A 26,825-nucleotide genomic window follows, 5' to 3' on the forward strand; every position below is an offset into this window, starting at 1 on the left:
GTGGACAAGGTAGACAACAGTGCCTGCTGTCAAAGACTCAGGCTCCAATTGGGAGATAAATTATAAACATTAAATAAAGAAATCCTAACAGATAAGTGCCCGAAAGAATAGAGACCAAGAATATAATAATAATAACGGGGGGAGCTACTTTATCCAAGGCCTCTCGAAAGAAATTCACTTCAGGTGAGATCTTAAGGATAAGAAGGAACAAGCAAGTGGAGGGTAGGCTGTTCCAGGCAGAGGGAACACGGGTACCAAAGCCTCAACACTGGGAGGTGCCCGGAGCCCGCCGAATGAGGAGGGAGCAGTTTGTGCTGAGACTGGAGAGGGAGGTAGAGGCAGTTTATGTTGCACGTGTTGACCAGAGTAAGGAATTTAGATCCTATACCAAATCGAATGGGAATGTACCGAAGAGTTTTAAGCTAGGAAATCCGACTCATCTTTTAAGACCACTCTGACTGCTACGTGAGAATGATGGCAAAGGGGAAGCCTAGATTGAACTGGATGAACATGTATGTTTTGTGGGGTAAGTCAGTACAGCGGGCAAGCATTGGGAAGGAGGAGGATCAGGATGGATGTTGGGTATTTTGCTTAAGGTAGCTGGAGGCGTTATTTATTGAGATGACTCAGAACAGATTTAAGAGGAAAAAATCAGGAGTATAATTTTGGATGTTAAGTTGAGATACCTATTGGAGAGCCAAGTGGAGATATCAGGAAGGTAATCTAAAGGACAAGGGAGAGGTAGAACTGGAACTCAGCACATAGTGTTTAAAGTCAAAGGAGTGAAGTATAGCACAGGAATAGAGGTGATAACATTGTAATATATGGTGCCAAGTGGGTACTGGAAATACCGGGGAAACTCTTTGTAAACTATATGATTGTCTAACCACAGTACTGTACACCTGAAACTAATACAAAATAATGTTGAGTGTAAACTGTAATTGAAAAATAAAATTTGTATTTATTAATTAAATACAAATAAAAATGAAGTCAATGGAATGGGCATGCATGGAGTGTCTGGACCTCCTTGTTATAGAGTGCCCTCTGAGTTGTATTCCTGCAGGAAGTACAGTTGCGTTCTTCTGAAATACCTGTATGTCCTACCTCTTCCTCTTCTCCCTTCATTATATTTAGGTTGCTGATCATCGAGTGAAACTTCAGGAATTAGAGGCTCTCATGGCAAACCTTGGCACTGGGGGTGAGGTGGTGCCAGATCAAGCCTTCGAGGATCGACTGAAGGAAGCAGAGAGAGAGGTGATGGACCTCCTTCGTGAGGCTCAGGATGTCAAAGGTACGCAGGATCCAACGGGGGGTAACTTCTGTGAGGCAAGGCAGTCTTAATTCAAGGTGAATTTGTATGATTTTATAAAATTCTTTCTCAATTTTTAAACTATTTGTAGCCTTACAAGAACCTGTTAACTTACTGGTTTAAGTAAACATAAAAAATTCTCCAAACACATCAAAAAGGATTAGACATTAAAGTTCTGTTTCATAAATTTTTTTCATTACAACGTGTTCTAAATAGTTTCTTTAAAAATGATTAAAGGTGTGCATTATTTTAAGTAGAAAGTTGTAGCATTGGTTTTCTAACATTCTAGTGAGTAAGAGTTTATGTTAGGCACTGCTTTATTATTTTCTTAGAAAGGACTCTTGTGAGGAAAAGTTATGGACTGTGGGTATTGGCTAAACAGATAACTGAATGTATAACAATATTTACAAAAGCAAAGATTGGAAATTAGTGTCTACTTGGGAAACTTTCTAATTAATTAGCAAGCATATGTGCTAGTATACATAAAAGTATATATTTTACATATTATGTGCATCTTTAATATCATTCCCAATTTGGTAGACCAGTTCTATGTACATTATCTGATGAGACTGGTGACAGGCAGCAAAGGGGTTGACTTAAGATTAAGGAAACAATTGAGTAGATACTTTACTGACTTCACAAGAAACAGTTTTTGAAACTTTGAAAGAAAAAGATGTTAAAAAAAATGTTATTTTAAATAATTTACTTGCTTTTTAAAATCACTTTAGATTTTTACTTCTTACTCTGAATTAGCTCTTTCCTACATTTGGACAAGTTCTTTCCTACAGGTATTGAGTGCCTATCGTATGCCAAGCATTGTGCTAAACAGCAATAATGAAAAGATGAGTAAGGTGCTCACCATCCGGCTGAGGTCACTCGGCTTTGGGGCTCTCCATCTCTGAGATGCCCGGTTCACAGACACTCACTCACAGTAAATGCGCGTTAACGTTATCACACTTGGGACCGCCATGATGGACTTCCATGCTGAGTGCGTGAATCTGTATCCACGTGGGTTAGAGAAGTCTTCCTGTTAGAGTTCAGGTCAACAAAAACTTAATAGATGGCTTATTTCTTATTGTCAGTATCTAATATCTAGAATTTTGACTCCATAAAAAATTATTGATGTAGAGAAGGAAGTAATTGGATGCATCTGCTTTTGGCCGGGTAAATTTTATATGAGAATCCAGAATTTGTTCTGTGAGGTAAATTTTTAAGGAAAATAAAACGAGATGTCAAGAGCGTATGTCCACGCTAGGGTTTTTTTTTTTTTATGTATATATTTGCTTTGATTGTAGCGTTTTAAGTCGTGACTACACACTAGGACTGGGGATATAGTGATGAGTGAGAGAGAGGATCTCGGAGTCAAGTGGGGCAGACAGACACTGTGATGAATGTAACTGGGCACAGTCATGACTGACTGGCTCTGCCGATGGGGAAACTTGTCAGGAAGCTGCTGTGTTTGGAAGAGTAAGGATGACGAGTGCCTCGGATGCTCTGTGAGGTGACGTGTCCCCCCCGACCCTTCCAATAATCCATGCACCTTCTTCTCTGCCTTGCCCTTGCAGATGTGGACCAAAATTTGATGGATCGCCTCCAGAGAGTGAATAACTCCTTATCCAGCCAAATTAGCCGCTTACAGAATATCCGGAATACCATTGGAGAGACTGGAAACTTGGCTGAACAGGCGCGTGCCCGGGTAGAAAGCACAGAGCAGTTGATTGAAATTGCGTCCAGGGAACTTGAGAAAGCAAAGATTGCTGTTGCCAACGTGGTGAGTGAGCGTGATGCTCTGAGGTGGGGGCGGGGGAACCCTTCGGTAATTTGTAGCAGGTCTGTTACAGTCAGTGGAGCGTTCACTCCTCCAGCTAACTTGACTCCTGTGTCTTTTTATGTGTCTCTAAACATGGAGCAAGAAAACCACGTTGCTCACAGTCGTCATGAGACAGTTATCAGGAACTGGATCCAGAACCAAAGCTACATCTGGGTCCTTTCTCTAGCTTTGTTCTTTCTATAGCACTAGGCAACTGTAGTTCCTGTTATCCTTTCCCGAAACTAGAAGTAATAACTACAATCAAGGATGCTGCTATTAAAGATCTCTGAAATTAAGAAGAGGCATTCTTTTTGCTAAATGACACTAACAACAATTTAGTTTTGCCTGGCCAGTATGGCTCAGCGATTGAGCATGGACCCATGAACCGGGAAGTCATGGTTCAATTCCTGGTCAAGGGCACATGCCCGGGTTGCTGGCTCGATCCCCAGTAGGGGGCCGTGCAGGAGGCAGCCGATCAAATGATTCTCTCTCATTGATGTTTTTCTCTCTCTCCTCCTCCTCTCCCTTCCTCTCTCAGAAATCCATGAAAACACATTTTTTTAAAATTTAGTTTTGACACTTGCTTTATTAAAATTAAATAATCCAGTCCTTTAAAGTTAGTGTTTTGTTTATTTCTTCTTCAGTCAATCACTCAGCCAGAGTCCACGGGGGACCCGAACAACATGACCCTTTTGGCTGAAGAGGCGCGAAGGCTTGCAGAACGGTAATGGCCAGACCCCTGTTCGCGGGTCAAGTTGTGGCTTTTCTTGTGGTGTGTTCCCGCATCCTGCACCCGCAAGCTCTTTCCACATCACCCTCCCTCGCAACGTTGGCTCTCTTTTCTGGAATGTTATCAGCTACATGTGCTCTTTTCTTCCCTTCCTTTGAAATTAGAATATTTACTTTGGATATTAGAGTATGATGGCTTGAAGGGAAATTATGTTTGCACATCTGAAAAAAATAACATTGTTAGATGTTTAATTTCAAAACCTTAAAGTTAATAGATAACTAAGAAGCTCGGCAGAATTTAGTTATTTTTAACAAAAATGTTTAATTTTCAAGTTTCAGGAAAAACCATTTACTAAGCCACAGTACATTTGAAAATCAGCCAAAGAAAACAGACCATTTCATTCCTGATTTTTTAAAAAAAATTAAGTGTAATGTAATTTCTTAAGAACACTTTAAATTGTAGAGGGCATCAAGTTAAAAAAAATTTTTTTAAATAAAATTGCTGGAATATATGCTCCGTAAGGGCAGGCATTTTTGTGTTTTATATACTGCTGAAGTCCCCAGTGCCTAAAACAATGTGTGGCATACAGTAAGCACTCAACAACATGTTTGTTGAATGCATTGCAGAACAGCTGTCAACCTCATGGCTGCTTCAGGAAGCCTGAGGTTGGAATTTTATCCCCGGTGTCCAGAGCAATTACATTGGCATTTTGCTGAAATGTGTGCGAATGTGAATGTGTGAGCTGTGTCCTTTAGTTCATAGAGCATTCCTGGTCTCATAGCTGGATTTTCTGATTAAAAGAAGACAGCTGAAAACAGTATGGAAAGCTCCCAAGAAAATTAGGTCTTGGAGATCAATTTATTCCAGTGTACTTCATACGTGAATTTTGAAGGAAAGTTTATCATACCAACATGAACGGCTACCTACTGCAGTGTGACATTGCAGTATAAAACAAAATTTTAGAGCTGAAGAAAAATACCTTAGCGGTTACCCATCTGAAATGCATTTATTTGGCTGGAGAGCCTGTTGATATGTTCCTTGCCATTTGGTGTTGAGTTGCTTTTCTTGGCCAGTAGTGGGGTTGCATGTAAGAAATCTGAATAGTCAAAGCTATTTCAAGACTGTGTAGTAAATGAACCAGAGTAGGTCTGGGATTTGTGTTTATGAGTAGATATAGGCGTTCCTGCTAGCAGACATGGTTTTATATATAAATCACTCTTAAATAATTGTAGTTAAGTTTTTGAAGAAATATAAACATTTGTTCCTATAAATTTTATACCATTAATTTTCTTGGAAAATACCATTTTCTTAGATTACAGAATGCTACTTGTAAACTCAGGCCCACTAAAATGATTGCAAATTTCCAAATGTATAAGATTTTCTAGTATTTGTAGATGCATATATACATTAGTATGTGTAATAAGGTAAGCATTCCCTATGTTCTACTGCTCTCCCCATCAGATAGCTGTTTCATGGTTTATTTTTTCTTATATGTTATACAGCCATAAACAAGAAGCTGATGACATTGTCCGGGTGGCCCAGACAGCCAATGACACATCAACTGAGGCATATAATCTGCTTTTGAGGACACTGGCAGGAGAAAATCAAACAGCATTGGAGATTGAAGAGCTTAATAGGAAGTGAGTGAAATCTAAATGTGGCTTATAGCCATTCAGGTGTTCTTGTAAGTAACACCAGTTCAATGAAAAATCAAATGCTGGCAGACTAAGGGCATGCGTTCACGCACTAAGGTTTCTTCTGCTTGTCCTGCTTTTCACCTGGTCCCATAATTAGAGCTGGGGATGTAGAACCATGGAGATATTATTTGGTCCAATTACTGTAACTGCAGAAAACAATAACAAGACTAGCCATGATACTTAAAACTGCATAAATGAAAACAGAAGAAGAAAAGAATCATAACAGGAAATACACTTGAGTTACAAATATTTAAAAAGTGTCGCTATGAGAAAGTATAAGGTAAACCAAATGTTATGAATAGAATTGATGAGATGAAATGTAAACTTTAGCTGTGTTGGTATTAAACAATAGCAGTTTAAGGCGGCATTTTCTTTGAGGTTTTCGAAATACTTTTGTAGTGATTTAAATGGAAATGAATCCGCTTAATATTAAGATGCCAAAAGCAACTGAGTTTTTCATGAAATCCCATCTCTTGTCCCTTAGGTATGAACAAGCGAAGAACATCTCCCAGGATCTAGAGAAGCAAGCGGCCCGAGTGCATGAGGAGGCCAAAAGGGCCGGTGAGAAAGCTGTGGAGATCTATGCCAGCGTCTCCCAGCTGTCGCCTGTGGACTCAGGGGCCTTGGAGGTATGGGATTGACAACCTGTATGCACAGGGCTTTGGTTGTCACTGTGTCACTCCTCCCTACACACACACACACACAGTTGGGGTAAGAGCTATTCTGACCAGCCCACAACTGTCCACCCATGGACTCACCGCTAAGGCGAGTTCTATTTTAGATACATAATAGAACTGATTGAGGTAAAGAATCCTGTGATTATAAACATTAAATAGCAAAGACTACTTTAGTGATATGAATAGTCACCCCTAAGTCTTTAATATAAATCCAAATTGTAACATATTTGGATTAATTAAAGCAGAGTACACCTAGATCGTCACTCCCAGGCACTACCTGGTTGAGAACGAGAGCGAAATAAAAGAGAATGGTTTAAATGAAAAAATTACATCAGGATGCTCAAAGTCAGGTAAAATATTTTGGAATTGGTAGTAGTATTTTACTTCATCTGTACTCTAATCATAAATCCTCATACCAGGCTCTGGATAAATGGTATATATACAGTATATATATATATTTTAACTTTTAAACTTAAAATTTATTATATTACACTTCTTACATCCACAGTGTTGACTTTATTTTTATCATAAAGGTTTAGGTCTCTTCAGATATGTGTATACTGTATCATTCCACATATGTGAAATTTGAGAATAGGCAAAACTAATTGATGATACTAAAAATCAGACTGGTGGCAGCTGCATTATTGGAAAGATGGGTGTGGAAATTGACTGGAAAGAGATACAAGGGAATTTCCTGGGGAGGAAATATTCTGTATCCTGATTGGGGTGTTGGTTATAGGTAAATATATTTATCTAGATTCATCAAACTAAGCATTGTGCATTTCACCACGTGTAAAGTATGCCTCAATTTTAAAATAAGGTCCATATTTTGATCTATGCTGTTCTTTTAAGAGTACCTATTAAGTATTATAGAGTAGCTAAGCCTACCTCTTCATCTGTTTGATATAAAATGGAATGGTCTTACTTGCTTCTCACAGAATGAGGCAAATAAGATAAAGAAGGAAGCTGAGGATCTGGATCGTCTGATTGACCAGAAGTTAAAAGATTATGAGGACCTCAGAGATGACATGAGAGGGAAGGAGTTTGAAGTGAAGAAACTTCTGGAGGGCGGCAAGGTCGAACAGCAGGTCGGTTTGATTTGCAGGTTGCTACATTCCTTGGGGCAAAATCTGAAACCATCCAAGTGTAAGCTGTGTCTGTAATGTCACCCCAGTAGCAGAGGCAGCAAAGCACGGCATACTCAGAGCAGGGCCTGTGCGGGATGCCCAGGCCCAGCCTGCTGGGTGCTGGCGAGTCTCAGGGTGGCTGCCTGGCTGTGCCTGATCTGTTAGGGGAGAGGGGGTTCCCTTGGCTGGTTTGGCCTCTGATCAGCCATGTGCTTGCAGACCGCCGACCAACTCCTAGCTCGAGCTGATGCTGCCAAGGCTCTTGCAGAAGAAGCTGCTAAACGGGGACGAAATACCTTACAAGAAGCCAATGACATTCTCAACAACCTGAAAGGTATGTGAGGGTCAGATAACAAGGGTCACAGGGTCAGTTTGTATGCTTCCTCCACAAGGGCGAGTTCTTTTTTTTTATTTTTATTTTAACCATGCGATTCTTTGAAAAATAATAGTTATCCCCACTTATCTGTGGGGGATATGTTTCAAGATACCCCCCCCCCATGGATGCCTGAAACCACAGATAGTACCAAACCCTAGATATACATACCTATGATAAAGTTTGATTTATAAATTAGGCACAGTAGGAGGTTAACAACGATAACTACTAATAAAATAGGACAATTATAACAATATACTGTACTAAAAGGAATTGAATGTGGTCTCTCTCAAAATAACTTCCTGTATTCCACATATAGCATGATACCCTAGGTTGGATAAAGGGATGATTCACGTTAGAATGGTTCGAAATTTCTTTTTTTTTCTTTTTTTAATACGTTTTTATTGATTTTTAGAGAGAGAGGAAGGGAGAGGGATAGAGAGATAGAAATATTGATGATCTAGAAACATCATCAATCGGCTGCTTCCTGCATGCTCTCTATTTGGGATCAAGCCTGCAACGTGGGCATGTGCCCTGACCAGGAATTGAACCAGTGATCTCTTGGTTCCTGGGTCAAAGCTGAACCACTGAGCCACGCTGGCTGGGAAAAACTTAGGAGTTGTTTGTTTATAGAATTCCCTATTTAATATTTTTGGACTGTGATTAACAGCAGATAACTGAAACTGTGGAAAGCAAAATCACAGATAAGGGGGAAACTATTGTAGTATAATAAATTCTATATACTGTCATCCATATTCAACAGTTATGGTTTTTACTGCACTTAATTCATCCCCCAATATCCATCTTACCTTTTTTTTTTTTTTAACCCTCACCCAGGATATGTTTTTATTTATTTTCTGGGGGGAAAGAGAGAAACATCAATATGAGAAACACCGATTGGTTACCTCCTATATGTACCCCAACTGGTGATCAAACCCGCAACCTGGGTATGTGCCCTGACAAGGAATCGAACCTGAAACCTTTCTGGTGTACAGGACAACGCTCCAACTGAGCCATATAGCCAGGGCCCACTTTCCTTTTTTTCTGAAGTATTTCAAAGAAAAAAAAAAAACAGAGCTCATGTCATCTCACTCCTGCATACTTCAATATGGAAAAAAAAGGAAACTTTTTTTGGTAGGCTCACTTACTTAACCTAGATATGCCTATTTAGCTAACCTCTCTTGGTAAATGGAGATTACCTTTAATTTTCTCTGCCAGTTGCATCTCAATATTTGTGTTTTCTTTTCTCGCCCAAATTAAAAGAAGAAACGTTCTGAATTCACTGTGTAGTCCTGGATTTGTTTCTGATAAAGTAGCCACAGGCTCTATGAATACTAATGCTTAACACAAGGATGGTTGAATGTAGGGTCCCAGTGTCAGTGGGGTTGAGTTAGAATCGCCAATCCCCATCTCACTGTGAACCCTTGGGGAAATTACCTACCTCTTTAATCCTCAGTTTTCTCACATATAAAAATGGCACAATGCCTGCATCACAGACACAACGAAGCTCTTCACTCAGCACCTAGCACATAGTGAACACAAGGAAACGGCAGTTTTTAGTATTGGTTGAGGTGGTAGTGATGGCGTGCCCAGCACTCTGCCTGAAAATACACTTCTCAGGTAAGAATTTGCCTTCTAGAGCTAGATGTTCATTCCTCTGACTCTCCTGTGTAGAGCTGTGTGCTTTGTTCTTCTGAGATTTCAGTCCATGCTGCTTTCATTTTCTCCCCTGACTTTCCTTGTCTACACTAATAAAAGAGAAAGATGCAAATTAACCGTACTTCGTGATGCCCACCAGCCAATCAGGAGTGAGTATGCAAATTAACCCAAAAAAATATGGCAGGGTAATTTGCATACACAGGTGCCCAGCGGCCGGGGGCGGTCCGCACCGCCCCAGCCGCTCCGGGCCTCTGGGCAGCGTGGGAAGGCGGAAAGGTGGCTCTGGGCCAGAGCAAAGATAGAAAGGTGGCTCTGGGCTGGAGCAAAGCCGGAAAGTCGGCTCCGGCCTGAGCGAAGGCAGTGCCGGCAGCCAGGGGAAAGAAGGCCCATTCTTGCGTGAATCTTCGTGCATCAGGCCTCTAGTTTGTAACATAAAACCCAGTCTCAGTTCCCTGAAAGCTTCCCTTTGGTTTGTTGAGTGTCTAGTTCAAATGCATTCCTTGAACTTGTTTTAGACTTTGATAAGCGAGTGAACGATAATAAGACTGCTGCAGAGGAGGCACTAAGGAGAATCCCCGCCATCAACCAGACCATATTTGAAGCCAATGAAAAGACGAGGGAGGCACAGCTGGCCCTGGGCAATGCAGCAGCGGACGCCACAGAGGCTAAGAACAAGGCCCACGAGGCGGAGAGGATCGCCAGCGCTGTCCAGAAGGTGTGTGTTTGCCTCTTCTCGAAACAAAGTCTTTGCTCATGTGTTTCTTGAGTTATTTTCCTGTTTCTTTCCAGAGACTCAAGAGCCCTGGTAAATGTTTCCTTGGCCTCAGTAAAATGATCTTAAACTAACCTTGTCATTTTTTATTGTTTTTCTTACGAGGCATTAGAGTAGGCAACTCCTCTGATCTAGGAGGGAGAATCATTGAAAAGGTCTTTGACTAAAATTTCTACTGTCTCAGTGGCAGGATCTGAGTTTGTGAGCAGGTAGATGGCTCCAGGGACCCATAGAGCCCCTTCCTACAAAAAAAATTAGGCTCTTCCGAAATCAGGACAATTCTTTGACCTGGACAGTTGACCTTTTTTTTTTCAATCTTGTATAGAATGCCAAGTCAATACATCTTTGAAGCTGCTCATTCAAGCATATTGGCCATACCTAAGCCCCACCTGTTTAGAATTCCTGTAGCTGCCATTGCTGGCTTCTTCTACTCATTGTCCGGCTGGCTTTTTTCCTACCTACAGGTCAATCTACATGATTTATTAGGAGGATTGGTGCTGATTCTAATATTACATATTTGAGAATCACACACATTTTTAGTTTCTTTAGAACAGTCAGTTTCCGCTTAACTGAATTGTATGAAATATTCCTGCTTCAGGATTATGGTCTTTTTGTACATTATGATGAACTGCCAAGTAGAACAAGGCCAGCCTTGAATTTAAAATGTATCCAAGTGAAAGAATCTAATCAATATGATGTGGTGGAAAGTGTGCCCCATTAAAATGTTCAGCATTTGCCAGCTCTGTGACCTCAACTAACAATGGGAATAGTAGAAGACAAAAATAAACAATAAACTCAATATGCAAGTCAACATCCAATATAAACTACTGCCCTATTCTTTCTGGATTGTATTTTTGATCCATTTGACAGGTTAATGGTGTGGGTTTTTTTTTTAACCATTCTTTCTTTTGTACTTAGAATGCTACCAGCACCAAGGCAGAAGCTGAAAGGACTTTTGCAGAAGTGACAGACCTGGATAATGAGGTGAACAATATGTTGAAACAGCTACAAGAAGCAGAAAAGGAGCTGAAGAAAAAACAAGATGACGCGGACCAGGATATGATGATGGCGGGGATGGTAAGCGACATTGACATAGGTGCTCATGGGCAGAAAGGGAAGGGTATTTCATAAAAAAAGAGTCTCTTTCATATGGATTTTCGTTTCTCATTGTGTTTTCTAGTCAGGAATTGGGTTAGTAACTTACATAGAAGACAAAGAATTTGGATGTTCTGCCAGGTGGTTGCACAATTGTCCTGTCCCAAAGCTGCTCTCGGTTAAAATCAAAACATTGTTTTGCACATCTGAGGCTTTAGGGTATTCCACAGTATGTGTTTATATTTTTGAATGGATAATTCATAGAGGGTATAAAGTAAAAAAGGAACAAAGAATGATGCAATGAAAAGTCAATTTCCTTCCTGCTCTTGTTCTCCCAGCCACTTGCTCCCTTGAGGCAAAAACCTGCTTCTTGTGGAAAAGGACATTTTTTGAAGCTGGCAAACCATCCCAAACTTGCATCCCATTGAATGATTCCCCTTTTGTGTGATAACACCATTTGTAACCAAGTTGACTTGGGAATGCACAGCCCAACCAAAAACGGTTGATGCTGTATTTAGTTTTTGAAAGACTTTAATGAAGCCACAGTGGACGCACTCCTTCCCAGTTCCATCTGATCTCAGTCACAGGAATGATAGACATGAACTCATTTCGTTATGCACTTCCAGTCCTGCTAAAAAACAGGCCCTTGGCTGTGGGTCATTTTCGCCTTGGAAGGAGAAATACTAGGCAGTTCATCTAGGTAGAGAAGACGTTAAGGAAGTGATAACAGGAAGCATCCCTGTGCAAACACCCTGTTTTATTATGCATTTTTTTATGGTTGTCTTTTTTTTTTTTTTTTTAATTGTCTTCATTTTCCGTAGCAAGGTGTGGCCCAACTGGAAATTCCCATCTAGTAAAAATAGGTGTTTCTCATCGAGGGTCTCCAGATTTCATCTGTAATCTGGTTGTAGAAACATTAGTTTTAGATCCTGTTAGAAGAAGAAGGCTGTATTTTTTTCTATCTTTTTACAAAAATATATATTTTTATTGATTTCAGAAGGGAGTGAGAGAGCTAGAAACATCAATGATGCGAGAGAACCATTGATCGGCTGCCTCCTGCACGCTCCCTACTAGGGATCGAGCCTGCAACCCGGGCATGTGATCTGACTGGGAATCGAACCGTGACCTCCTGGTTCATAGGTCGACGCTCAACCACTGAGCCATGCTGGTCGGGCAAGAAGACCGTATTCTTGTTAAACTTCCATAAAGGGCTTGGACTCTATTCAAAGGGTGGAAAGAAGATCCATTTTTTGTTGTTGTTCCTTTCGGTAAATAATTTCTAAGGAGCACAGTGCACCATCACATACAGTATCCTGTCTACATTTTTATCAATCCTGAAAAGCCAGCATCGGGCCAGTATTGTGACTTGGTGGTTGGTTTGTGTTTTTTAACCGAAAGAGCACAGGCTCATGGTTGTTCCCAGAAGGGGCAGCAGGGCCAGGGCAGCAGCACTGCTCTCGGCCACAGCTCGGTCCTTCGTGCACAGAGCAGCCTGCAAAGGCTCCGGAGGAACGGCTGACTGTGATTTCCACAGAGATTAATCATTGATTTGTGATTAATGTGAAGGTTTTTACCCCTTGCTTTTTTTCTTTTTCTTTTTAAAATTTTGACATTGTTTCCAAAAATTTAACGTTGTCTTGACCCCAAAACTAAGAAAAACATTTATGTGGCAGGGACTTCACAGCCACTCGCTTGTGTCCTGAGAGATTTATTTCTGAGAGCATCTGTGTTCTGATATTTGGACACTTCCTCTTCCCTGGCCTACTCCTGTGACTCATGCACAAGTGTATTTATTCAGGTTTCCTGGAATTTTCCCAATTATATTTATCTTCGGTTGATTTTTAAAATGTAAATTGTTTTGGCCCTGTGTGTGTGTGAGTGTGCACGGCAGGTTGGGGAGACAGTTATAGAAGAGTGTCACTTGATTATGAAAGTTTTCTGAAGATGGGACATTTCTAATAATCAAGCTCCTAAGAGTGTCCTGAAAGACATGTTTTAGGTCTAAAATGTAGTTTTTGTGCTCATTCTTTAAAAATAACTTGTTTCTGCCTGATGGATTTTATTATGAATACAACTCCATGTGTTTTTGAGTGAGAGAGTGAGAGAAGGAGATACTGTTGATCTTTGAAATACAAACACAATTAGTGTAGGCATACTGAGTGCCTATTCATGACTGTTATATGTATTAAAAATAGCAACATCCTCAACATGAAGATAGACCCGCCCCCAACCCCCACCCAAAACAAACAAACAAACAAACAAACAAGCCCTGCAGTGAGAGATTGAGGTTTTATGAGTTAGGAAAATTAGATTAGTTGGCTCATTGGGGAAGAAGTGCTTCAAGCAGATGAAAGCATATGGTCAGGACAGGTGTATCATTTATCCTTTCCCCCCCCCCCCGACAGGCCTCTCAGGCTGCTCAGGAAGCCGAGATCAATGCCAGAAAGGCCAAGAACTCCGTCTCCAGCCTCCTCAACCTTATTAACAACCTCTTGGAGCAGCTGGGTGAGTAGCCATAGTGTCTATTAGGGAATCTCCGAATTCTTTGTACTGTTCTTGGGCTCTGATGTAGTTGATTCAAAACCAGACATTATATATGATGCAAATTTTGTGTGAACTGAATCTTGACTTTGGGTTGTATTACTTCAGTTAGTACGTACAAGGTCCTTCCAGAGAATCTGACTAGGTATTGAGTCTGACAGTGGTCCCAGGACTCAACAGAAGTTTGGAGATGGTGTTGCCAGCCAGTGGTGGCTCATTTATGATTGAGGTTTAGGATCCAGTCGAACCGTGATTGTCCTCAGCTCATCCTACTGGCAGAGTCTGTAAAGGATTTCAGTGATGCGATAAAAGAACACTTTCGACTGGTTGTGATGCCACTGCCTGGAATTCTCTTCATTTGCCGATGGAAGGATAATCTGATGAGGTGACACTTATATGTCAAAAGGAAAAAAAAAGGCTTGATTTTTTTCCCAGGAAATAAAAGCATACTGGAACCCTCTTTTCATCCAGCTTGATAGAGAGCAGGCTTCCTATGAGACAGATCTCCTTTGTCACTGGCCGTCATCATAAAGTGGGAAACTGTAGTCAGCACAGCTCTGTACAAGGCATTCATTCATTTCCTAGCCTTTAAAGTTTGGGCAGTGTTTTCTTGGACGGAGTGGGGGTATATTTTTTATCTGTCTCAAATGTCAAGAATAATAAATGGTGTGCGAGCAGATGGGTTTGAAAATGAAAGTTAGCTAAAAGAGGTCGATTTTTGAGGAAGAAAGAGCTGGATTTTAAAGTTCGTCCGACTTGGGTTGGAGTCTCTGCTTTGTTGCCCAGAAGCTGTGCAAACTTGGGCAAATTACTTAACATCTGAGAATCCCTGATGTCACATGGCCTTGTGAGCAGTTAATCAAGCACAGCATGTATGAAGTGCTGACTTGTGTGTGGAAGTCTGCTTCCATTTATTATGGAAGCAGTTCCTTTCCAAAGAACCTCTCTTCCTTGCTGATTTTAAAGTGAAGCTTTGCCGAAATGAGTCAGCATTTCAGCCCTGGCCATTGCCCACCGGGCTCCTCGTGGTGTCTAACTCTTGAGAGCAGGACATGACTCCCAGAACCAGCTCAGCTTCCCTGGAACCTCAGTGCTGAGGCTCAGGGTTCTAGCCCAAAGGGGTTTGTGTATATTATATGGCACTGAAATGACATACTTACATGGAAAAAGTACTAAATGCCACCAGATGACCTTCAAAACCACAGCAAGGTTTAAGGTCCTAAGGCTGGGCACTTAGGAAACATTTCACAAAAACCATTTTCTCAGAAAATGCATCCAGCCCAGTATTCAGTATACGTTCTCCCCCTTCCTGCCGGGTGGGTCGGCCTGGTGCTTGGCTTGCCTTGCGGATGCCCTTGCACGACAGAGACAAGTCCCATTCGCAGGCCGCCTTTTCGTAGTGGCAGCTGCGGGGCTCTGTGAAAAGGCCAGGGGTACTTGTGGAGTGAAGGCATAATCCTTTCTGAACGCGTCTGTTCTCTTCTGGGTCCTCTCTGACTCTACAGGGCAGCTGGACACCGTGGACTTGAACAAGCTCAACGAGATTGAAGGCACCCTGAACAAAGCCAAAGACGAAATGAAAGTCAGCGATCTAGACAGGAAAGTGTCCGACCTGGAGAATGAAGCCAGGAAGCAGGAGGCTGCCATCCTGGACTACAACAGGGACATCGAGGAGATCATGAAGGACATCCACAACCTGGAAGACATCAGGAAGACCTTACCCTCCGGCTGCTTCAACACCCCGTCCATCGAAAAGCCCTAGTGCCTTCCTTCAGGGCTGGCAGGCAGTCCTCCCGCCGGGAGCCACTGTGAGGCCGGGGCGTGCCTCCACACAAAGATGACATTTTCAGACCCCCACTTCTCTGCTGCTCGCCACCGCTGTCCTTTTGAACCAGGAAAAGTCACAAAGTTTAAAGAGAAGCAAATGAAACATCGTGAATCGGGAACCAAGGGTTTTACCTAACAAAGTCTCTCTCCCACTTACGGCGCTCCCATACCCACACTTTCCCTTCCGAGTCGCGCAAGGACGTGCCCTCACGCAGAGGCCTCCTCCAGTGGCGTGCACACTTCGTGGGAACCCTTGCGTGCCGGGGCTGGGCAAGTAGCCCTCCCTTTCTCACTGGTGCCAACAGAACCTCCTCCGCCCCAGTCCTCTCGTTTCTATGAAGGAAAAGTTTGGCTGCTCGTTGTAGCATTGTGATGGCCAGTATAGCCAGCCTATAGCTAAAGGAAATGCATCCACGTCTCCTGCCCCTCCTCCTCGTGAGCAAAAGTAACTAAACCTCCTGTGCCAAAGGTATATTGGTCCTTTAGAAGGTCGAGAGCCGTCACCACTTGCTTTAGCTACTTTGAGTATAGGACACTGAGCCATCCCCGGGTAAGGATGCAATTGTTCACGGCAGTCTCCGGGAGAATATGAGGCCGAACGTCTTCTCCTGTGTTAGCAATTGACTAGGAAGATAAACATTCTTCAGATCCTTGGGCAGCTGATCATTTCAATCTGGATGGGCAGCTTGTACTTGCCACTAGACTTCCTTTGATATTCCTATCAATGGAATCTATGCAGAAGAAATAGGGATATGATAACCACTAAAGTTGTTTATTTTTTTTTCCCCCCCAAATCTGATTCTTAGAGCTTTGTGTTAGTGTGTTGGTATGGGAACTAGTGTTGTTATCTGGCAGAGAATAGTTGGTCCCTAAGATCTTGACAAAACACAAGAAAAACAAGCCCCCGTCTTTTCTAGCGAAGGGATAAAACGTAGGTCAGTTTTTGTTGTCAGGATCCCATGTGTCCATATTTCTTCCATTGGGAAGAGATGACCTATTTGATCCTTAGCCTCATTTTTTTTTTTTTCTTCTGACGTTCCCATCGTCTAGAATTCCTCAAAACACGTGTTTGCCAAATCCAGGTGGCAAATACTTGCCCTCAGTAGTTCATACAGCTGCCAACACCATCTAGTTCCTGCACTTTGTGATTTTAAACCCACTCTAACCCTTCCCTCTGAGTGTCGAGGGAAGACCCTTACGTGGAGTTTCCTAGTGGGCTTCTCGACTTCTGATCCTCAGCTCTGTGGTTTTCTTTTAAGATCACAGTGTGACAATTCCCTGCCACACGGCCCCTTCCTCCTACCAACCTGCCTTTGAGATTCATATATAGCCTTTAACACTATGCAACTTTGTACTTTGCGTAGCGGGGGAAAGAAACTATTATCTGACACACTGGTGCTATTAATTATTTCAAAATTTATATTTTTGTGTGAACGTTTTTTTGTTTTTGTTTATCATGATTATAGAGTAAGGAATTTATGTAAATATACTTGGTCCTCTTTCTAGAATGGCACTGTCTGTTCACTTCTCTCCACTTCTCCTCGTCCCGGGCACAATGTGTCTGATTACCTCCGCCCCTTCCATCCGCAGTTCTCCGGATTGTACCTGGTCCATCCCTTCGCTCTTTGCCTTGTGTTTGCAGCATGCCCATTCTCTCACGCGAACATCAGCCAGCCTGCTTTCCTCCAGCCGCAGCCAGCATCCCAGTCCCTCGCCCCCCGCTCCACTGCAGTCCTGGGGATCCTAAACGGCAGCACGGTGTTGCTCTTAACACCTGCTCCAGAGCGGGAATGCCAGGCTGCCAGGGGAGGGAGGGGTGAGGACATTTTGCAGAAGGATAGCTTCAACATCAGTGTAGCTCTAGCCAGGGATGAGCTAGAGATGCCCGTTCTGCAATGGTTGGAGCTGGATGGGTCAGTCTTGGGAGAGATTGCGTAATCCCTGAGAGCGCATCAGGGAGGCGCTCCAGATAGAGTGGGAGAGCCGCCTCGCTCAGTTCTGCCCCTTCCCATCTCCCCTTGCGACCAGAGGTGGCTTCACGTGGCACACTCCTAAGCCTTCGCTCCTGCTTCTCTCCTGCTCTCCCAGGACCCATGGCTCCTTGCCAAGTTGTCACAGCAGAGTTTCCTAGCTAGTTCCTCTGGTAAAGTGGCCGTTTCCTAATAGACGTTGTGGTCAAGGTTGCAGGAAGAGGCCTGAGATAGACTGCCAGGGTAGCTTTCCATCCAGCCTCTGGGTCAGGGTCACTCCGGTGAGTCTTGGGCAACGGTGAAATATTTTGATTCTGTTGTTGGCTTTTCTTTTTCTTTTCTTTTCTCCCCCATCTGTGTGGTATATTTGTAAGCAGAATTTTATTTTTTAAATAAAAGTTCTTTATAAGACGATACCTTGATTACACCCCTGCAATATAGCCATTGTTTCATTGTAGAGTTCCAGTTATCTGTATTTTACAATTTAATACAATCGACAGGGTGGCTGCTGCGGAATGCTGGGTGTCACAGGGGCAGAGACAGCTGCTCCCTGGGATTCTGTTTTTAATTCCAACTGTGGCCCTTTTACATGTGCCTTCACCTGAGCTGTTTGCCTTCATTTCTACAGTCTTGCTCTCCAGGGTGGTGAATAAAATGCAACACTTGGCAATTTTTATGTTTTAAAAAACCAGTATTTTATTTATAATAAAATCTGAATATTTGTAACCCTTCACATTTGGTGCGTCTTGAGTATGGGGGCGGGGGGCGTGAGATGTGTTAAAAGGTGTTTACTTATTTTCATAAGAACAGTCCTCTGTGTGTGTGTGTGTGGTGTGTGTGTGTGTGTGTGTGTACATTTTTTTCTCTTACCCTTCTCAGATTGGGATACTTCGGTGTAGCCCAGAGGTTGGCAAGCTTTTTCTGTAAAGAGCTAGATAGCAAATATTTGTCTTAGACTTTGCCGTCCAGACAGTATCTGTTACAGCTGCTCCACCATTGTAGGAGAAAGGCCACCATGGACAGCATGGGAACAGATGAGAGTGGCTGCGTCCCAGTAAAGCTATTTACAAACACAGGCCATGGGCCTGCCATCTGTAGTTTACCCCTGGTGTCGTCTCAAAACTTGATGAATGACTACTGAGGACTATTTTTTAAGTTATTTGGGCTTCCTAAATTAGCAGCTGTATGTAACAAGTTGTTTCGTCTTTTGAATACTCACATGTCTTTAGCTAAAGATGGTTTCTTCAGATGATGGGAAACACCCAAACATGGAATAAAAAGAAAGGGTGAGTAAGGAATGTGCTGGACCAGCAGGCCAGGCGTTGCTCATTGTACCTCTGCCTGTCTGGAGGGCTGAGCCGGCTGGAGTCACCTGAGACCAGGTGAGCAGCGTTGGAACTACAGAGACAGCAGGTGGGCTTTGGTTCGCTCTTCAGCGCTGTTGACTGCCCTGCGTTCCCGTGGAGGACACGCCACCTTCCCCGGCTTAGGCGTCATTGTGACTACGTGACCTGTAGTGAAAAGCCGGAGCGCTTCCCTTTCGACTTCCTCTGAGAGCTTTAGAGGGCGCGAGTTACTAGCTCTACACACCTCCTCTTAGTTCATTCGCAGGATCTGGTTCAAATACAAGTACATCCTTTCTAGTGACTGTGTCAGCGGGATGAGTGGGATTTTAAAAACGTGCTCCTATTCCTTTTGTTTCTGCAGTTTCTCCAAAGTTGGTACCAGCGTAATGTGATTCAAAAAAAAAAAAAATCCCCAGAGGCTTACTCTGTAAATAAGCATCGTAGTCCCCAGGGAATCTGAATTCACCAGCTCCGTCCATGAAGCTTACAGCGGGATAATGCCGAAGAGGACCCCTGGGACCAAGGGGTCCCGAGGTAGAAAAGCAGGTGGCACCTTCTCCCTAAGGTGAGGAAAGTCCCGGCCCGAGGAAACATCAGATCTCCGCAGGCCCATAGCTCATGGAAACAAGTGAGAAATGGTCAATGGCAGATAGTTTTGCCCATTCACACTAAGCAGGTTTAAATGAAGTGAGTATCCCTAGTTGGAGTGAAAAATAAGAAACCTTCTGTTAGTAATCTCTCTCTCAGAGGCTCCACTGGTTCAGGAGTCCTCAACTAGCGTGTCCTCTATACGTACTGCGTGTCCTAGAAGGATTGCATCCGCTCTGCATGGATAAATGAAATTCTAAATGCATGCTCAAGAAAAGGAAATATTTAGCAGAAGTCCAAAGAAAAGCTTCACAGTCCCCGATTTGCAATTCAAATGCGAGAAAGTCCAACATTTCAAGTGTTGTATAAATCCTCCATGTCTTTGCTTTAACTCTTCTCTCTGCCTAGAACGAACGCCCTTTCTTTCCTCTTCTCAACACAGGAAAGTCTCCTCTGTTGAAACTAGCCAGTCCTTCCTGATGTCTACCATCCCTCCCAGCCTTGTCTGTCTCCTAGCACGGCCCTTGGGCACATGTTTATTGATCAGGTGTTCCACCCACCTCTACCTCCCTCCCTCTCCCCAAGACCCAGGTCTGTGTCATTCATATTCACACCCTCAGGGCTAGGAGGGTGTAGTTACTCAGGTTGTCTAGATGATATGAACATAGTCATCCTTCCTCATTGCCTTTTCTCCTTATTCCTGTTACTTTTCCCCTGCTATGAGCAGAGAGGGAGGTTTAGAGATACTCGTTAATGCCCTCTCTTGCTTCCTTCCAACAACATTCTGCTCCCTCAACACACTCATCTAAGCAGGGGTTTGCAGGACGATAAGCAAAACCAACTCCTGTCTTTCACCAAATGGCACTGCACACGCCACACACACAGCTAAGCAGCCAACGTCCAGTGAGTGATGTGATCTGTTCCTCCGGCTCCCAGCCACACGATAGCCACTCCCGGTGCCATGGGCGTGGGCCTGTGATTTTTACCAACAGCCTCTTCTGTAGGTATCTCTGGCTCTGGTCCAAGTTATAGCATTAATTCCCTTCCTTTTTCTCTGATTCCTTGGAATGGTCCCAGTGAATTTAAACAGACTGGGATTAGAAGCCTTGTAATAGAGGCCGTAGAGGTATGGTTTATGAGTAATTCAAAACAGTTTGTATTTATTTCTACAAAAAGTGGAGGGTCACGCCTTGATCGGAAATGCAACCTTCTCTTACAGCATGATTCCCACAATAATGTCCACGTCGACTTCAGTGGCTGTGAAATGTGCCTACTTATACCTGTGAGGACCACCCTTCCTCCTATAATCCATTTTTGCTATGGCTAGTAGCAAAAAAATTCTACTTGAACTTAAGGCTGATGTTTTAGGACAGTGGTCGACAAACTCATTAGTCAACAGAGCCAAATATCAACAGTACAACAATTGAAATTTCTTTTGAGAGCCAAATTTTTTAAACTTGAACTTCTAACGCCACTTCTTCAAAATAGACTCACCCAGGCCGTGGTATTTTATGGAAGAGCCACACTCAAGGGGCCAAAGAGCCGCATGTGGCTCACGAGCCGCAGTTTGCCGACCACTGTTTTAGGGGGTCCATTCCATGGAGTCTGCCTTGATACTGAGATCCTTCATCATTGCAGTAACTAAATGTGATCATCAACTTTTGTGCTGTGGCAACTAAGTGTTAAGCATTTCTAGTGCAATTTCTTTCTGAATACTCAGTGCCCGCCTTCTGGGATGTACATTAGTTTTCTTGCTCTTCGCTGTTAATCAATCCCCGCCATTTCTTCCACGGATGCTTCTTCCCTACTGAGCATAGTTTCCAGCTTGAGGTTCATGCAACGTAAGCACAAGTCCAGCCACAGCAGAGCTGTTTGGGGAGGAAGGGCTGTGCTGGTGTGGATTACACCTTCCTGGGTTGCTGAGCCAGCGTCCAGGATGAAGGCTCGGGGGAGACAGCTGTGATTTGGGTGATTACACGTTTAGCCTGGTCAGAGAAGTGTGTGTGTTGCAACTTGCTGATTGCTCTTGGCTCAGACAGTCTGCTCTCCGCGGTCTGGGTCGAGCTGATGCAGAGGCTGAGAACGGGCCAGAGATGCGAGTTTCACCCTGTAGATTTCAGATGGGTCGCCCTCTTTAAGTTCCTGGGGACTTTGGAAGGATTGGCACTATCGAGGTAGCTTGCATTGTATGTCCTGTTTGAAAAGGCACCTTTGTAATTATTTAATTTGCCCCTCATTTGATTAGGGTCTCCATTTGCCCAGTGAGGAAATTCAAGCATGGTCCCCCGCTCCATCATCCTCATCACTACTTCAGCATGTTGCTTTATTCACCTGTGATTTTGGTTTATTTTCCCTTTAAGAATTTTCATGGTACACAATTATTTTCAGTTTCAGCAAATCCCTTTTTTGGAGAAATCAAAACAGAATTTAAAGTATATTAGTAACTTGACCAATATATGGAACCAATTAGTGGCAGAATTATCATTTAGAACCCTATTGTCCTCAAGCAGCCTGGCCCATATACACCACCCAGCTCACACTGCTCTCCTGCTGCCCTATTTACTAGTACGTCCAGGGGTAGAGTGTAAAGCTGGCTCAGCTATCTCTACCTTCACCGAGTTTCCTCTAATGTTAACATCTTAGAGAACCATGGTACATTTATCAAAACTAAGAAATTAATATTGGCAGAATACTCTTAACTATAGTCTTTTGCCTGCTTTTAAACACTTTCTTCTTCAAGACACCATTTTTAAAGTAATACTGAATTTTAAAATAGAAACAGAATGTTCCACATTAATACCCAACCGATGGGTATTAATGTGGAGTCCAAAATAATTTATTTTACTTTCCTAATAGACATAAGACTCCCCAATGTATAACATTCATAGTTCATTACAAATAATGTCATTAAACAAATTGCTAAAATGTCCTTAATGCTTCAAAAGTGATTTTTAAAGATCTATCCTTAAGTAGAATGAACATGTCATTCCTAATAATGTGACAAATTTAAGTATTTATTAGAAATGGGAGATTTACTTATAACAAAGATTACATTAACATTTTTTATTATTACACAATTTCACACTTACAGAAAAATTGCAAGAATAGTACAAAACATTCTTCGATAGTTGACCTGGATTCCCTGAATGTTACCATTTCACTACATTGGCTGTTTTGCTGCTCTCACTCTTGCTCTCTTGCTCTTGCTGTCTGTGGAAGGAGAGTGGGAGAAAAGGAGATAGGGAAGGATGGAGAGAGGGACAGAGAGGGACAGAGAGAGAAAGAGAGAGAGAGAGAGACTGTTTTAAATTACAGGCATGTCGCCCCATTGACCCATAAATACTTCAGTGTAAAGACAGGGAACTTTATTATATAACTACAGTACAGTTGTCAAAACCAGAGAAATTACCATTGATACACTACTATTATCTACAGCCATTGTTCAGATTTTACCATTCGTGGTAAGCAGAATGATGGGCCTCCAAAGATATCCACATGCTATTCCCTACAACCTGTGAATGGATTAGGTTACTCAGCAAAGGGAATTGAAGCTGATTTTACAGTAGATTATGTTGGTTATCTGGGGGCCCAATATAATCCTAAGGATTCTGATAATTGGAGCAGGGAGGCAGAAAAGGAAGTCACAGTGATGCAATGTGATGAGAACTAGCCCACCATTGCTGGCCGGAGGATGGAGGAAGCGGGCAGGGGCCAAGGAATGCGGTGCCTCTAGAAGATGGAAAAGGCGGGAATGGCTTCTCCCCTAGAGCCTCCAGAAGGGAATAGAGACACCTTGATTGACACGAGGAAAATCCCAATCAGACTTCTCACCTACAGAAATACAATAAAGTTGTGTTGTTTTAAGCCACTAAGTTTAGGGTAATGTGTCACACAACCATAAATAACTAATATATTGTTTGTCTCAATAATGTCCTTCATAGAAAAAGAAAATCTGAACTCATGTGTTGCGTTCAGTTGTCATGTCTCTTTCCTGTCCTTCCATCTGGAATAGTTCCTGAGACTTCCTTTGTATTTTATGACATTTGACAAATCTACTTTTTAAACCTTGTAATGTAAGTATTTTCACTTCCAATTGATTTCTCCACTTTCCACAAGATCTTTGAAATACTAATTTCTGTCCACGAGCTGTGAACAGACCAAAAGATCATGGAATAGACTAGACTTTTTATAATTCATCATTACCATCTAATGCTACGAATTTGGCGAGCTTGTCCTGAACGTTTCCTCAAGCACAAAATGAAAGAGAGCCAAGTCACTTAGTGTGAGAGATGCCTTTGAAATTAGGATAACCAACAAATTCACCTGAAGACATCAAAACAAGTTCCGTTTTTACCTTGGGTCCTAGCGCATGGCCACGATTCATGGACAAGTTAGCTGAATGCCCTTAGCTAAGTCACCTTCGCCTGCATTTCCTAGAAATGGGTAAGTAGGTGTAACTACACAACATGTAGTATAACCCCGCAAACTTAAGTTACTGTGGGGCCTGAAGCTTGTACAATTTGGGGCCTTCTTTTTAAAAATATATGAAATCACAAATGCAAAAGTAAGTACGGAGCCGTGAAGGACCCATGGGCTCCATCACCCCCACATGGGAAAGCCAACCACAGTGCACTTACTATATTTATTTTAAGGCAGAGCAGTTGCTTCCTTTATGTCACTGTTTCACTGGGCGTGTGCATGACTGTACTTCCCCTGCGCTGCAGACACCTCAGCCGCTGTCTGGCCCGGAGAACCTGTTTGGTGTGCTCACTGCATGACGACATGGGTGCGGCTCCGCGGGGAGTGCCCGGCCTCCAGAATGTGCCCGGAGGCTGCAGAATCAGCCTTCTGCCAGAGGAAGAAAGGGCACCCCAAGGCGTGCATTCACTGGGGCAGCGGGCAATGGCTTGACGGGGCAGAGCCTTCACTGTCTGCTCCATTAAATCTTTCAAACTCAGAAATGGAAGAGGCAAAACTGACTTCTTTTTTAAAAATATATATATTTTTATTGATTTCTGAGAGGAAGGGAGAGGGAGAGATAGAAACGTCAATGATGAGAGAGAATCATTGATCCGCTGCCTCCTGCACACCCCACACTGGGGATGGAGCCCACAACCCAAGCATGTGCCCTGACCAGGAATCGAACCGTGACCTTCTGGTTGTTCAGAGCTGCTCTCGGGCCCCGGCCTGCTCTAAGCTCACACCATGCTTAGAATATAAGCTCTGGACAGCAAGCGCATAGCCCTGATGTCTCAGCCAGGACTTGGTGCCAGGTGTGTTTTTATTAAAACAGCAACAGAAATAATGCTGCTTCCATGAGCTAAAAGATCTGAACTCTACAGCTTAGCCTTTGGAGTCTATATTTCCAGAGCCTGGGAGATGGTAGAGGAAGATAATAGTGACTTTTATTTAGGGAGCCCACTCTACTGGGGACCCCAGAGTACCCTGTGGGTACTTGCTCTCTTCAGTGGCACTGTGAAGAATATTCTGGTCAAAAGATATTGAGAGGAACTTTAGTTTAGAACTGAAACACCTCAGTTGGTTCTCTGTTATCACAGGAAAATGACTTTTGATGGTTACTCATCTAGTAATAACATAAAGCCATGCATGTCCACCTAGCACGCTGAGAATCTATTCTATGACTTTCTGAAGTAACCCGGGAGAGAGATTTACCACCTATCAATGATTAGCACAGATTTATCCAGGCCCATGCACTAGGGGAACTCTGATTTTTGTTCTTATGCACATCATTACAGTAAGCAATTTTTTTCGCAAATGTTTCCTACTGACTCCTGAGATGAGAAACTGATGACCTGTCATCCTACAACTATATACTGAGAAGCTCTGTGTGAGGCCCTGCCGATGTGGTGGGGATAAAGCAGATAAAACCCTGCCCTTAAGGAATTTACATTCTAGCAGGGGAGACATAATAAACAAGGGGTAGATGAAATAAGTAAGCTAACCATGTAGCACTTAATATGTTCCAGATGCTGTTCCAAGCACTTTATAAATATTAAGCCTACAACCCAATGGGGTGGGTACTATTATTATTATTCGCATTTTATTGATGAGGAAAATGAAGGAGAGAGAGATTCTATTTTGACTACCTGGTAAATGACACAGCCAGGCCTTGAACTCGGGCAAACAGACTCCAGCACTTACCCATATCTCATCCACCACATCATACTGCCTCCAACTAGCATGCCAGTGTCTAGTAGGGTAGAAAGTTCTATGGAGAAAAATAAAGCAGGGGAGGGGCAGAAAGTGTTTGGGGTGTGAAACGGAGCTTGTAATTTTTATACAAAGTGATCAAGAAAGACTTCACTGAGAAGGTGGCATTCAAGTAAAGACAACTCTTATTGCCTATAAGGGAGACAACTCTAAAAGGGAGCAGAAAAATAGGGCAGAAGCTAATGTGTAACATGGGCTCAAGGGAGTTGTTGTTGTTTTTTCAGATGGGAACATTTGAGAAAAGAAAGAAAAGCCAGTGACTCCAGAGAAAGGGTGAAGAATCCTTCTCCAGGGGAAGGGTTAAGTCCTCCCGTCGGCCTTACATGGGGCATGTGACAACAGGGAAGATGAAAAGGAGGACAGGCAGTTGCATGTGGCAGCAAAAGCGTGTGGTAGAGGTTACCTTCTGGTGCTTCTAGCTAGGTCCCTAGCAGAGAGTGACATGGGGGAGGAAGTGTGGGCTGTGGAAAGAAAAGGGGAAAGTGTGAAATAGTCTTCAAGGAGAATAGGAGAACCAATGGACTATGGAGATGGAGTCTGATTGCTCAGAACCCCCTGAGGTTAATAAGCATGGATTCAAAGTTATGACAGTAAGTTGTGCATGGGATTCTAATGGGACTCTAAGGCATGACTGACCATGGCATTTCTAGTGAGTGAGGAGGGCTGCGGTGGCGAGAGGGGGTTGGAGAAGTGCAAAGGTGGTAGGTTGAGTGGACTGTAGGTCCCAGGGGGGAGTGGTATTAAGGTCTGGTCAATAGAGAGACTGACTTTGAAAAGGCAGAGTTGGTGATTAGAGATTAGGTGTTTGAAACTGAAGTTCTGGAAGAGGTACTATTACTTGGAATGGCAAGATCTAAATGTGAATGCAGGAATGAGTAGCCGAGCAGGGTGTGTTTTACCCGATCATTTACTTGGTTAAGCAGTCACATTTTTCTTTCTTTCAATCTTGTGCCTATAGAAGCCACTTTAGTAAATTGTTCAAAAGTCTTATTTCTAAGTGAAACCAAATGAAATCATTGTTCACTGGTAGTCCATAGTCCATGAATGACCCATCATGACTCACCAATGCCCTG

General features: G+C 42.9%; 1 protein-coding gene across 1 annotated transcript in view; it reads left to right on the forward strand.

Moving 5' to 3' along the window:
- The window catches only part of LAMC1 (laminin subunit gamma 1), a 106,791-nt gene extending 88,471 nt beyond the window's left edge, over positions 1–18,320 (forward strand). The window contains exons 18-28 of the mRNA XM_008145932.3: positions 1,135–1,291; positions 2,875–3,080; positions 3,764–3,843; positions 5,352–5,489; positions 6,031–6,175; positions 7,162–7,311; positions 7,570–7,684; positions 9,898–10,097; positions 11,073–11,231; positions 13,655–13,754; positions 15,296–18,320. Coding sequence (XP_008144154.2) covers positions 1,135–1,291; positions 2,875–3,080; positions 3,764–3,843; positions 5,352–5,489; positions 6,031–6,175; positions 7,162–7,311; positions 7,570–7,684; positions 9,898–10,097; positions 11,073–11,231; positions 13,655–13,754; positions 15,296–15,552 — 1,707 coding nt within the window. The 3' untranslated portion in view covers positions 15,553–18,320. The remainder of the gene's footprint in view (positions 1–1,134; positions 1,292–2,874; positions 3,081–3,763; positions 3,844–5,351; positions 5,490–6,030; positions 6,176–7,161; positions 7,312–7,569; positions 7,685–9,897; positions 10,098–11,072; positions 11,232–13,654; positions 13,755–15,295) is intronic.
- The last annotated feature ends 8,505 nt before the right edge of the window (positions 18,321–26,825 follow it).

The sequence above is a fragment of the Eptesicus fuscus genome, chromosome 22 (assembly GCF_027574615.1).
Source record: "Eptesicus fuscus isolate TK198812 chromosome 22, DD_ASM_mEF_20220401, whole genome shotgun sequence".
Lineage (NCBI taxonomy): Eukaryota > Metazoa > Chordata > Mammalia > Chiroptera > Vespertilionidae > Eptesicus > Eptesicus fuscus.